Raw genomic sequence first — 12510 nt, 5'->3', positions numbered from 1 at the left:
CATTTCTATTCCATGCATTTCATATTGAAATGAGAGTAAGAAGTTGTTGACCCTGGAAAAGTCTAAGGATTATTTTCTTTTTATGAGGGTCTTCCAATGAGGAATTCATGTCTGAAGTCATGAGGCAGTGTCAGGCAGGACTGAATCAGATTGTCTTAGTATTTTGTAGTGTGCCTTGATTTTGCTGGTGTCAATCTCAAAAGACACTTTTGCACCTACCCTGAATCTTTGCGATCCTCATCTATAAAATATTTTCTGTAGGTTATCTTGACAAAGTGAGCAGCAAAACCAAATCCAAGCAGTGTCAAAGAGAGGATTGTAAATTCAAATTCATGTTCCATTATGTTTTTTAAAGATTGAAAACGTCATGCCACCATGAATCTGTTTGACTCAAGCATTTGTACTTACCTCCGTAAATTAAGAGAAGAAACAAACTTAAATTCCTTTCCTTGTTACCTAACATAGGAGGTTTTATTTATTTTTTAAATAAAAGATTCTGTTGCTGTGATCTTTCTAGTCTCAGAAGTAAAATATGCATATGTAGTTATAAAAATCTTGGTGGCCGTTGCATGAGACTAAACATTTTTCATCCTCAAGGAGTTCATTAGTAATGTATGGTGAATGTTGTATGTAATAATGAAGGATTAGAAGCAATTTAAATGACACACAGTAAGGAAATTATTGAATAAATTATGTTATAACTTGATGGAAAGTTATCCATCATGTACATCCATTAATGTAACAATTAAAATCATATTTTGGAGTAGTAGTTACATGGGAAAATGCTTTTGGCAATGTTAAGATTCAAAATTACAGACTTAATATAGTTCCTATTTCATGAGGAAGAAAAAAACACGTGTAAAATTAGGTTAAGATAATATAACCAATATGTATCAAAGATTTCTTTAGCTGCAATTACATGTGATTTTTATTTTCTTGCTTATGTTGCTACCTTTTTCTAATTGTCTGAAATAATTTTTTATTTTCGAATCACAAAAATATACAATAAAGTGTTAAAATAGAAAAGAAATGCCATATGTTAGAGAAGTATTTATTAAATGCCTACAGGTAATATTTGGAAGAATTGAGCCAAATAATGAACGATTGCAGCCTTTGACTTTGTCCATGTGTTTACTGCCTTTAAGAGCACTTTTGCTGTGAACTGTCATGGTGCTGTCATTTTTCTTTATTGACAGAATGAAATGAGGGCAGAGATCTTATTCAACAGCACTTAATTTTTGTATTCTTGTTCGAATTCAATACTATGGAAGAAGATGGAGGATTTTGAATAGATCTGGCATACTATGAAAAATATTAAATTTTAAAATATACCTAAAATTTGGCTATATAAAACTGAAAAATAATCAGTAGGGTAAAAAAAAATATGCATGAACAAAGTAAAAAGACACTAAACTGAGGAGGCAACGAGATGAGGCTGGAAAGATGGGTGGGGCCAGAGCATTAGAGACTTGAGGGGAAGAAAGGTGTGAGCTTAGTCTTTTTGAATGAAACTGGTGGTGTTTACGTACAATCTAAACAAATTTTTGGCCTGTGTGTGTATCCTATACTAGTGTTTACTTAATATTTTTCTTTAAATTGAATTAAACTTTTAAAACTCATCCTCTTCATAGCAAACGTATATGAGAAATCACTAGTCTGTTATGGTTATACTTTTTAATAATACAAATTAGAATTGATAAATGACTACTAACCTCACAGTCTAAAGCCATCTTGCATCCCATCAGCGATACACATAGCACACTTTGGCAAGCACTTGCGTGGAAAGGACGATGTGGAGATGTGGACTTGACTTTTTGGCCATCCTGTCCATCTCTCAAGTGCTACCAGAATTTGGGTGTAGTCCTCTTGCTGAACTTGACTGGGTGACGTTTTGTTTTAGGAACTCCTCAGAAGGCTCATCTTTCCACATGGACATTAGGGCAGCATGGGCATTAGGGTGGTGCCATTGAGCACAGATGGCTCATTCCAGCAAGATAGAAGGGAGAGTGAGGAAGAACATTTTAGTGATAGGGAGTCGCTGGGGTCATAACTGCAAAAGAGAAAGCAGGAGAGAATACACAGAACAGAGACATGCCTACCTACCTAGAGAAAGAAAGAAAAAAGAAAAGTGAAAACCTAACCCAGAGGTTTCATCAGCACACACGGTGATTTTCATAAACTGTAGAATTCATTGGTGAAAGGAACTTACTGGAGTTATTTATTATTTATCTACTGCATCCCTGGACTCACAGGGAACACTATGTACTTCTGAAAATGACACAGGGGAGCATGCAGTTTTGGGTAATGGGTAGAAGCCCATGGGTTTTGCCACAACTCAGCCTCCCTTAATCTGTCAAGGTCACTGTAGAACAGAAAGGGATATTATGGTCTCAATTTCTCTCATAGGGAGACTGAGGACAGCCTGACTTTGGTCCACTGTGCTCACTACATGTTAATCTTTCTTGTTTCTTGGATGCTGAATCCAGATTGACTTTCTCCTTTTAGCAAAACAAAACAGAACAAAAACGGAGGCAGATTTTTGTATCCAGTGAGAGTACTTGGAAATTCTCCTGTGGCCTTCGCTTATCCCTGTGTGCTTGAAGATGGACTTTTGCCCAAGGGTTACAATGATTTCAGACCAATGTCCTTACTCTTTGTCTTAAATACCTAATGTCTTTGCATGGGTAAATATTTTAAAATGCTTACTTATTTGTTTGCTTGCTTGTTTTTTGTATTTGAAATAAGATGGACCCAATCCAAAAGAATTGAGTAACCCATTTCTTTTGTTCAAGGACCTACCAGGAGGAAGGTGCCACGACTTGCCTCATTGCAAATTTTGAAATTTTTTGCTTTCTCCAGCCTGAATAATTATAGACTGTAAGCTCCGTGAGGGCAGGGATTTGATCTGTTTTAATCATTTAAACATCTACATCAAGCACAGGGGCTGATTCATAGTATGAATATACATTCATTTGAGTGAATGAATGTATATTAATATCATAATGCTATGTATGTATAGGACATCATAGCTGTAAAGTGTTTGATCCTTACAACAGTGTCTTCACAGTGGGTAGGAACTGGTGTTTTTATCCCTGTGTCCTAGGTGAGGAACATGGAGGTGAGCGGTAGAATGGTCTGCCCAAGGCTTCGCACGGAGTCACGGATGTGCAGTTCTATCCCTGCACACTCTTTCCCAATTTGGAGTCAAGTGAGATGGGGCACAGCTGTTCCTCTGCCTAATGGTTCCTGCTTTTCTGGACCTTCATGGAATTCTCCTTCTTTATTTTCAGATTACAGGACAGGCCCATGTTTTACTGTGGTCAGCAACCAGATGTGCCAGGGACAGCTCAGCGGGATTGTATGCACAAAAACACTCTGCTGTGCCACAGTCGGCCGAGCCTGGGGCCACCCCTGTGAGATGTGCCCCGCCCAGCCCCACCCCTGTCGCCGGGGCTTCATTCCAAATATCCGAACCGGAGCCTGTCAAGGTAAACCTCTGGCCCATGGAGTTATTAATGGATTCATCTTATTTGCTCTGGAGAGCCATTCTCCAGTGAAGTTGGAGAGAATGGAAAAGCGGTGTCAGAGACATAGCTTCACGATTTCGCTGACGGCATGATATCCAACTTAGGCATTAGGAGCCTGGCTCAAGAGAGCCGCTCTTCTCCCTGGAGTTTTCCTTGCCCGCAGCTCCCTCCCCCCCGCAGAGGTGTTTCTAGGGGGTGGTATGATTCTCTTTGCAGCAATGCTGTGCATCGCAGCAATGCTGTGTATAAATACTGAGCAAAATTTGTGCACAAGGTAGTTTGTTTTTCCCAATTTTTTTCCTTCATTTGATACCGTTGGAGTTCCTCTGTCTCATGGGTTGTACTTAGTTGACCTCAAGAAAATTGTTCCTCTCTCCATTCTACATGCTACATTATGCTTTTTTTTTTTTTTACAAGTCAGAAATAAATTAAGATTTGTTTCACAGTTTTAAATATCCCCAGATGTCGCCTGCTCGCTTCTTCTCCTGCCTCCCATAGAAGCCCTTACTCTGTTTTTGGCTTTCACTCCTGTTCTTCCAGCTGTACAAATTCTTTTATTGTCTGGATGTCTGGCAGGAAACAGGAGGAAGTGAACGGAGGCAGTTCAGCACTAAACTGATGGGATTGAAAACTCCCAGGCTGTATCTGTTTCCTTTAGACATCTTCAGGGCTTTTTCAGCAAGTTGCAATATTTTCAGAAAATTCAGGGTACGCTTTTCTGAGGCAAGCAGATACTAGTTTTGTTCTGTATGCTAATTCTAAGGCCAATATGCAGTAAAACAGAACTAGAGCTTAATCCCACAGGTCTGTGGGTCTCCATTAAATTATACTTCCACAAATTCCACTTGTGATAAGCACTGTTGGTCCTGGCTCCCGACTGCTGTGTGTAACATACGGCTCCTTTATGTGCCCTTCAACTTGTCCTTCTGAGTGTCAGGAGCAGCAAGAAGTCACTTTGAAACAAAGGAATTACAGAGGGGTCTAGTGTGTGATTTTATAAAATAAAAAGTAAGTTTAGTTCCCCCTTTCTTGGGTACCTTCTTTATTTTTTCTCATCCTTAGAAAGTCCCAGTGAGTTTTGAAGAAATTCTTGGTCTTGGTGTTCTGAAGCCAACCACTACCCATGAACACACTGACAGACACCAGAAAGCCAGATATGGTGTCCATGAGTCCTTGTCAGAGGTTGAGGCACTAAGAGAACTGGGGGACAGAGAATGAAGAGAGAGAGGGAAGAGCGACTCCTCTGTGGATTTACTATGCATTTCCTATCGTCTAGACTTGTCCAGCATTTTCTTTCTGTCCCTTCCTGACTCTGCTATTAGACATCCAAGAAAAAAAATGAAAAGATTTCTATGAGAAATTTTGTGAAACCCACAAAATCAAAATGGCAGTCATATTGCCACTTTGAGAATGAAATTCATCATGTTTGGTTGTGTGTGTGTGTGGTTCCCCCCCCACCCCCCCGCCCCCGAGGGATTCTGCTGTCGGCTTGGGGCTCTGTCTCTTTCCTGGTGTTTTCAGACCTTGTGCCAGATGTGAGGGGCTGTGAGCAAATGGGTTCATAAAGGAGCTTATTCTGTCTTCAGTCTTGGAAGGTATGGCCAGCAGAGAAGTGCCCTCATATATATTACCTCTTGGCCAAAAATTATGACCAACATGACTATCAAGTTTTGTTTATATATACCATCAATTTCAAATAACATTTTAATAACTTATTCGGCATATCAAGAGAATGGAAACTTCTGGTCTAAGACAAAATGGAGATCAGCTATAAAACATAATCTAATTATACTTCACATATAGCTATTCATTTGTGGGCCAAGATATTCCATTTAAAACAGCGACACTTTTATAGCAAAATAAATTGTTGCTCCTTTAGTATCCTTTCCCTCATGCCGACTTTTCTCAAGAACACAGGTTATTAGAGATCTTAAAATTGGTGATCATCCTCTTGCTTCATACAATGAAGAGTAAAACAAGAGAGTACACTAGGTTTCCAGATTTCAAAAAGAATATCCAAAGTGAGAGAAAGAAAAGTTAGACTGCCACCCCGGGGGTTCCTTTATTAAACTAGACCTTTGTGTGTTATATATGAAGAGATGGAAAGAATGTACATGATGTATTTTTTACAATCTTTCTAACTGAACATAATGAGCCTGGAATGATTTCTTTTGTTCCTAGGAGGTTCCTATTTGGGGCCACATGTGGGACCATAGTTATTAGGTGCCAGGGATACAGCCGTGAACAAAACAAAGAACCTGCCCTCTGAAATTTGCATTAAAGACAATGGATTTATGAAACAAAACAAAGCAAACAAGTATTTATCAGGTTGGCTGGTGATTCAGCCTATGGAAAAAAAGAAGCAAAGAAGGGTGGTGAAAAACAGGGGGCTGGCTATTGCTGTTAGATTGGCCAGGGAAGGGTCCACTGCCAGAGTGGAACAGAGACCTGACGGACGGGGCAACAGGAACCTTTATGCAGCTCTGTGGAGGGAGAATAATCCAGGCAGAGGGGTCACTGCTACAAAACCCTGAGGCAGGTGCATCCTTGGTACATTTAAGGAATGGCAAGGAAACCAGTGTGGAAGGAGAGGAGTGAGAGAGGCAGGACGCCAGAAGATGAGGTCAGAGAGTAGAGGGGGCAATAGAATCTGCTAAGATACGGGCTTGAGTTTTGAGCTGGGAAGGACACACTCTGACTTACCTTTAAAAAGGTTCCCTCTACTGGCCGCTCTGCCAGCAAGGTGAGTCTGCAGCTGAGACGGCACATTCATCTGGGGTGTCTCTCCGTTCTCAGTCCAATTTCCTGGGTTATTTAGTTTTGACTACACAAGCCAATTCTACAGGATGGAAGGTGAACATTTCCCATTTCATTTGCATAAAAACATTCACTATCTCATGTAGGCCGAGTGATCTTAAGTAAATTCTGTTTTAACTGAATCATTCAATGTAAGTCTTAGAGACAGTTTTATTATAGAAATGGGTTGCATTTTGATCCTAAGGCTTTTTTGAATAACTCTAGTTATTATTGTCAGCCTTTTAATCATTGTATCCCTGTAATTTGCAGCATGCATAGTAAAACCCACAAAAATCAGTATAAATATTCCCCCTTACACAGGAAAGATGGAAGGTGGGAAAATTAACAATATTTGTGACTTCTTATAAGACATTATTGGCCAAGTTTTGTTACTCAAGTAATTTATTTTACATAAAGTAATTGTGAGAAATAGTTTCTCTCATCATATTCCAAATATTGTGATGGACGAATAACTCACTGACATAAATATGGTAATATAATTGTAGACAAACTATCGCATTTTCTTCTGCAATGACTTATATGGATCTCTCCCTCTCCTCTCTCTGTCTCCTAAAATCTGACAGATGTGGATGAATGCCAGGCCATCCCCGGGCTCTGTCAGGGAGGAAATTGCATTAATACTGTTGGGTCTTTTGAGTGCAAATGCCCTGCTGGACACAAATTTAATGAGGCATCACAAAAATGTGAAGGTAAGAAATATCATGCTTGGCAGTTAAGGGGTGGAGGGGCAGGCAAAACCCAAATCAGTGACAAGCTTTATTGTAAATTGTTCCAGAATCCTTCTGTCTTTGTCATTCCTGTGAATGTGTAAATATAATATTCTTACCAGAAATAATATGCCTTTGTGCTATTGAACCAGAAAAACCCTGTAGCTTTTTCCACTTTTATAGACCCAAAATAAGAGATCCATCTGAATCAAATTAAATATTAAAACATGAAATATTTTTGAACCAATATTTGGGTTAAAATGTTTAAGACACATGTTTTTGCATAGTTCTAGAGACATGAATTTAAATTTAATCATTACATATCATTCAGAAAGACATATCTTCTGATGTTTTTCTAGTTAAAATGTATGCTTGATTTTTTTTGAGAGATTAATAACTCTTATATTTATGCTCCTAGTACAAGTTTAGTATTTTCTTTTCTGCCTATCAAATGGAAGGCTTTTAATGTTAGTCAAACAGAAAAATAACTGGAGGTAAATTTATATATTTTCATTTAGTTTATAGATTGAGCTCCTCCTGAAAATGTGTATAAAGAGAATGTGTTCATATTCACCACTACTGCTACTTGCCAAAAAGAGGCCTGGCATCCAAGGTCATAATAAATGCTTTTTCCCTGAGAGGGAAATAAGTAGGCAGCATCAAACTCTCTTTTCTTTGATGAGTGCACATATAATGTCTGACAATAAAGTAACAAGGTACTGGTCGATAACGTAACAAGGTACGTGTCTCATCAAACTCAGCGGAGCAAATTTCTTCCTTCATTTTCAGCTCTACCTGGTGTGATATAAAATTTCATTTTGTTGCATGTACTGCTGTTGTGTCAACTCCTAAACCCCAGCCATGAGGAATAGTTCATTCTAAGTCATTTGTCTGGGATTGGGTCTGGGTCGTTAATCTTTGTAGATAGCCACAGTATATCATACGTGGGAAAGACCTCGTCAGATTTGAGGTACGGTTCGTAAATTACATAGAAGTTTACCATCAACTTGCTCTGAAATGGAATAATCTGAAATTTGACTCTGCTAGAATTATCTTTATGGGTGAGAGTTGTTTTTAAGTTATTAATCATCATAGAATTTATAATGATATGTTCTTGAACATGCTATATACAGTTGAGGTAGCTGTGAAGAATACTCAGGTTCTGAGGAAGGAGGACTTCTTAAAAACATTTTAAGTTTCAAAAAACAATAAAGTTGACTCTTACCACCCGATGTATTCTAGGAGTTATATTGTAGATCTAAGTTAGAAGCAGAGAATGTTGATGCTGAATGGGGTAAAGAACTTACCTATTTGCACCCTTTCACGTTATAAATTAAGGAACTGGCTATGTTAAGTGCCCTGTTTGAAGTCCTTAGATAGTGCAAATTTACTTCTTTTGATTCACACTCTGGTACTTTTTGTACCATATTATATCATCTTCTTTCTTGGATATAAGCCATAACCTCTAATATTAATATTTAATTATATTTCCTAATATTTTGAAAATTTTGAAATATGATAGTATAGATTTTCAGGTACCATTTATGTGTCTTTTATGCCATAAATAAGCTGTTAGGTTTATAATAGCATGCAATATCCACATCAGCAGTGGGTTGCATCTTATATTTTCAGGCTTTCTCAGCTTGATATATTCAGCTTAGGTATGGTCAGTTTTGAGATTTAGGGCAGTATGGTCCATATGGTTTGTCCAGTCTTCATTGTTTCTGGAATTCATTAGCTTCCAGCTTGGAGCAAAATTGTTTTCCTGTGTCCCTTGCCTTTCCCTCAGACCTGTCAGTTAACGTGGATCAGGATGGATCACCTTGTGTGGTTGTGAACAAGACAGAAGATGCACAGATTTAATACTCAGACTGAAAGAAAACTCATCCAAAATCCTCCTGTTAATGCTAAGCCTATTATGGTGGTGTGTCCAATGGACAAAAAATTTAGTCTGAGAATTACTTAATCCTTTTTCACAAATATTTTTTTTTCCGGCTACATATTGAAATCAGTAGCAAGATAAAAACAGCATACTTTTGGCTAGACCTTTTTTTTTTTTCCTTAACCATCTACGGTTACATTAAATTCAGATGATGGGTTTTTTTCCCACCCTTTTTATTTTTTTATGCAAAATTGAGACTGGAAGAGAATGTCCCGTTAGTACTACATGTACTCTGGTCTGGAAGCTGATTTGGGCATTGTTGCCCTGTCTTACTGGGGTAGGAGAGTAATCAGAAAGTCCTCCAAGAATGCTTGGTAAGCTGAGTCTCCTCCTTCGGCTCTCCCTTGCTTTTCTCCAGCTCCATGCCTCGTTATGGGGAAGTCGTAACTCTGGACATAGGATGATTGATAGGATGGTCAATAGAAGGAATTCCAGAAAATCTAGCCCACACCACTAAAAAGGATGAAGAGAAATTCTGTGTGCTCTAGGAAGATGGGCAGGCCACAGTGGGATTCTGTGACTTTGTGAAAATCATTCTGGCACCTTTGCCATTACTTTGAGTGGCTTTTTGGAATGCATCTTCCTCTTGACTTGGAAAGGAAGGGACTGGGTACCTGGAAGCCCACAGTAATTTATTTAAAAAACCAATTCAATCAAAAATTGGCTTTAGCAAATTTACAGGATGCTAACCTTCACTCCCTCAGTGATGGTAAGAGCAGTTTATTTTGTGAGATCTTCCTTTTGCAGAATTCTCCTTTCTTAAAATATCCCCTTTCCCTGAAACTTAAAAAAGTCACGGACCAAGTTTTATATCAATGCATGCAATTTAGATTCATTCGAAATGTAAATTAACAAGCTGAAGTGGTTAAATAACAATTACTACATTTTCATAAATTTAAGAAGAAAAGATTAAGATTTATAGCTATGATTTGAGAAAAAGGGAAACAGAGTTCATGCCCACCTTCATTGTTGATTTTTCCAATGACTCTCAAGTGTGCACACTGAAAGAACACATGAGGCTTTTCTTTTCAGAAACCAAGGCCATATTTGCATAGGTTACTGTGGGAGGAAATTAAGAAATAAAAAAGTGTCATTAAAGGATTAAGTTTTATTTCTGGAAGAAGTCCTTTGGATTCCTAATTAACCACTAATATTTTGGGATTTAGATTATCGCCAGCCCAGCCTTTAGCAATTATAATAGCACTGCATGATGCAAAGGACTTTTCAAAAATGTAGCTCTTAATCTGTACACTCCCTAATACATGGCCAAAAACCTTAAGACTTCCCCTTTCTAAAATGATGACATATTTATCTGATGGCTACTTGCTCTTAGGGGCTCTTAGTGGGATCCCTGCCCCCTCCCCACGGCCCAGCCGCTGGCACTTGGGGACTTGGGTCTCACATCACTTTGTAATTGAGACTCTTTGCTCTTACTTTGAGTTTTACTCATGCTGGTTTTCAGAAGGTCTCAATGTAACGCAAGAGCCATGCCTGGGCACCAGAATTATAGAAATCAGTCCTGTGCTCATACGTATACTGTGAGGATTAGATGGATTGACACACATGAAACCTTTAATCAATGCCTGCTGCTCAATACCTGTCAACTCTAATTATTATTGTTGTTGCTATCATCTCAGTAAAGGAGCCAAATCTAACCTAGCCAGCATATGAAAAGTGTCTCCTTGGACGTGCCAGTTAATTCTGTTTTTTAAAAGGCGAAAGATTTATGCGATCTGAAGAGAAACCAGAGTATTCATTCTGTTTTTTAAATAACTTTTTCTGGTATATTTTGTCACTTAAATAATCTCTTTGGTTATTGATGTAAGTGACCTTAATAAGGATGGTAGCAGTCATTTATACTAACAGGTAGAAAAATATTTCTTTTAATAAACACTATTTCTTCATATGCTCTTTGATAGGAGTTCAGTGACCCAGACCTTAATCTTTAGGGACAATTTGAGGAAGGTATGTTCTTCTTAATACCTTTGTGTTCTAGGGATACATCTTCTTCTATCCTTAAATGAGGTTGTTGAATCCCTTCAGCTGGACTTACTTGGTTTTGTTGTTGTTGTTATTGTTGTTAGAGAGAGGCAGCCTGTGTGCCTGCTAGGGGAGGAGCAGAGGTTAAGAGAGAGAGAATCTCAAGCAGGCTCCACACTCAGCGCAGGGTCTGACATGGGGCTTGATCCCGGGACCCTGAGAGCATGACCTGAGCTGAAATCAAGAGCCCGACACTTAACTGTCTGAGCCAGCCAGGCGCCTGTTGTTAGTTTTTAAGTAGGAGTGTGGCTGGTCAGTGCAGGAGGATTGATGCTAAAGAACTGTCTTAAAATGTGTCTTCTGATATTATGCTAGTTCTAGAAGCTTAGGCTCCGTCCTTGGCTGTTTCTCAGCCTGACTTTCACTGACTCCAGTAAAATGCCTATCTGTCGGAATAGAATATACATCTTTACCATTATACAACTTCACAATGACAATGCTGTTTATGTTAGCATACAAGAATAAGGATTTTGCTTTTATTTTATTTTATTTTTTTAAAGATTTTATTTATTTATTTGAGAGAGAGAATGAGAGATAGAGAGCACGAGAGGGAAGAGGGTCAGAGGGAGAAGCAGACTCCCTGCTGAGCAGGGAGCCCGGTGCGGGACTCGATCCCGGGACTCCAGGATCATGACCTGAGCCGAAGGCAGTCGCTTAACCAACTGAGCCACCCAGGCGCCTGAGGATTTTGCTTTTAAAAAGGTTAAACTGCACTTAAACAATGTCATTGCTGCCTTTTTGACTAACAGGGTGATCTTGAGTCAGAAGACCCTTGAATCTGGTCCACAGAGAACTCTATTTTGTTTTACAAGTGAAGAGCAGTACTTATACTGGAGAAGAAATATTCTTTGTTTTTTAAAACTTAGGGCTTTCCGAGTGCCCATGGTGTAGTCTGGCCATTGCAATACTCCCGGGGGGGCTTGGGTCAAAATGCACCTGTCCCTAGGTGAGTGCAGAAAGCCCACTCCTCTTGGAGTCAAGGTCATGCAGATGCCCTGTGCTCTGAGTTTACTTTTAGCCTAAGCAGGAAGTTCTTAATTTCTTTTCTCCCCTCACTGGTGCCACATCTGTTGACAACTGTTAGTGTCTGAAGCTGGTTCTTGAAAAGTTTCCCTTGAAGGAAATGGTTCTCAGGCCTCAGGGCTAACCCTGACTATGGCCTCCACTGACCTCACAAGGTATTCAGGAATTGGAGTGGTTTTCAGAGTTGTCCCCCCTGGGGCAGATGGCTAGACCATTCTCTCACCTCCACGATCAGTCACTGGGTGTGGGTTCATGAGAAGGGTGTAGGTAGTCCCAGGTGAGGTGGCTCTCTGCAGCTCGAGCAGACCTGGAAGGAACTGAGAACCAAAGGCTGTCTACTGATAGTACCCCTAATGCTAAGTCAGCAAGCCCTCCCTTGAGAGGGTTCTGGGTGGAGCGTCCCAGTGTCCCCACACAGTTCACTCACTGAACCCAGAAAACCATCGTCATGGCC

At 39.4% G+C, this 12510-nt stretch overlaps 1 protein-coding gene across 4 annotated transcripts in view; it reads left to right on the top strand.

The window, feature by feature from the left end:
• Window positions 1–12510, top strand: part of FBN1 (fibrillin 1) — a 224955-nt gene that overhangs the window by 99257 nt on the left and 113188 nt on the right. For 3 of the 4 annotated variants that reach the window (XM_027569939.2, XM_027569940.2, XM_027569941.2), the window contains 2 exons: window positions 3291–3488; window positions 6908–7033. In XM_027569939.2, the coding sequence (XP_027425740.2) occupies window positions 3291–3488; window positions 6908–7033 (324 nt within the window). The remainder of the gene's footprint in view (window positions 1–3290; window positions 3489–6907; window positions 7034–12510) is intronic. The other variant, XM_027569942.2, reaches the window with a different exon arrangement.

Source organism: Zalophus californianus, chromosome 6 (genome assembly GCF_009762305.2).
Source record: "Zalophus californianus isolate mZalCal1 chromosome 6, mZalCal1.pri.v2, whole genome shotgun sequence".
Lineage (NCBI taxonomy): Eukaryota > Metazoa > Chordata > Mammalia > Carnivora > Otariidae > Zalophus > Zalophus californianus.
This window is presented reverse-complemented; position numbering and strand designations above follow the sequence as displayed.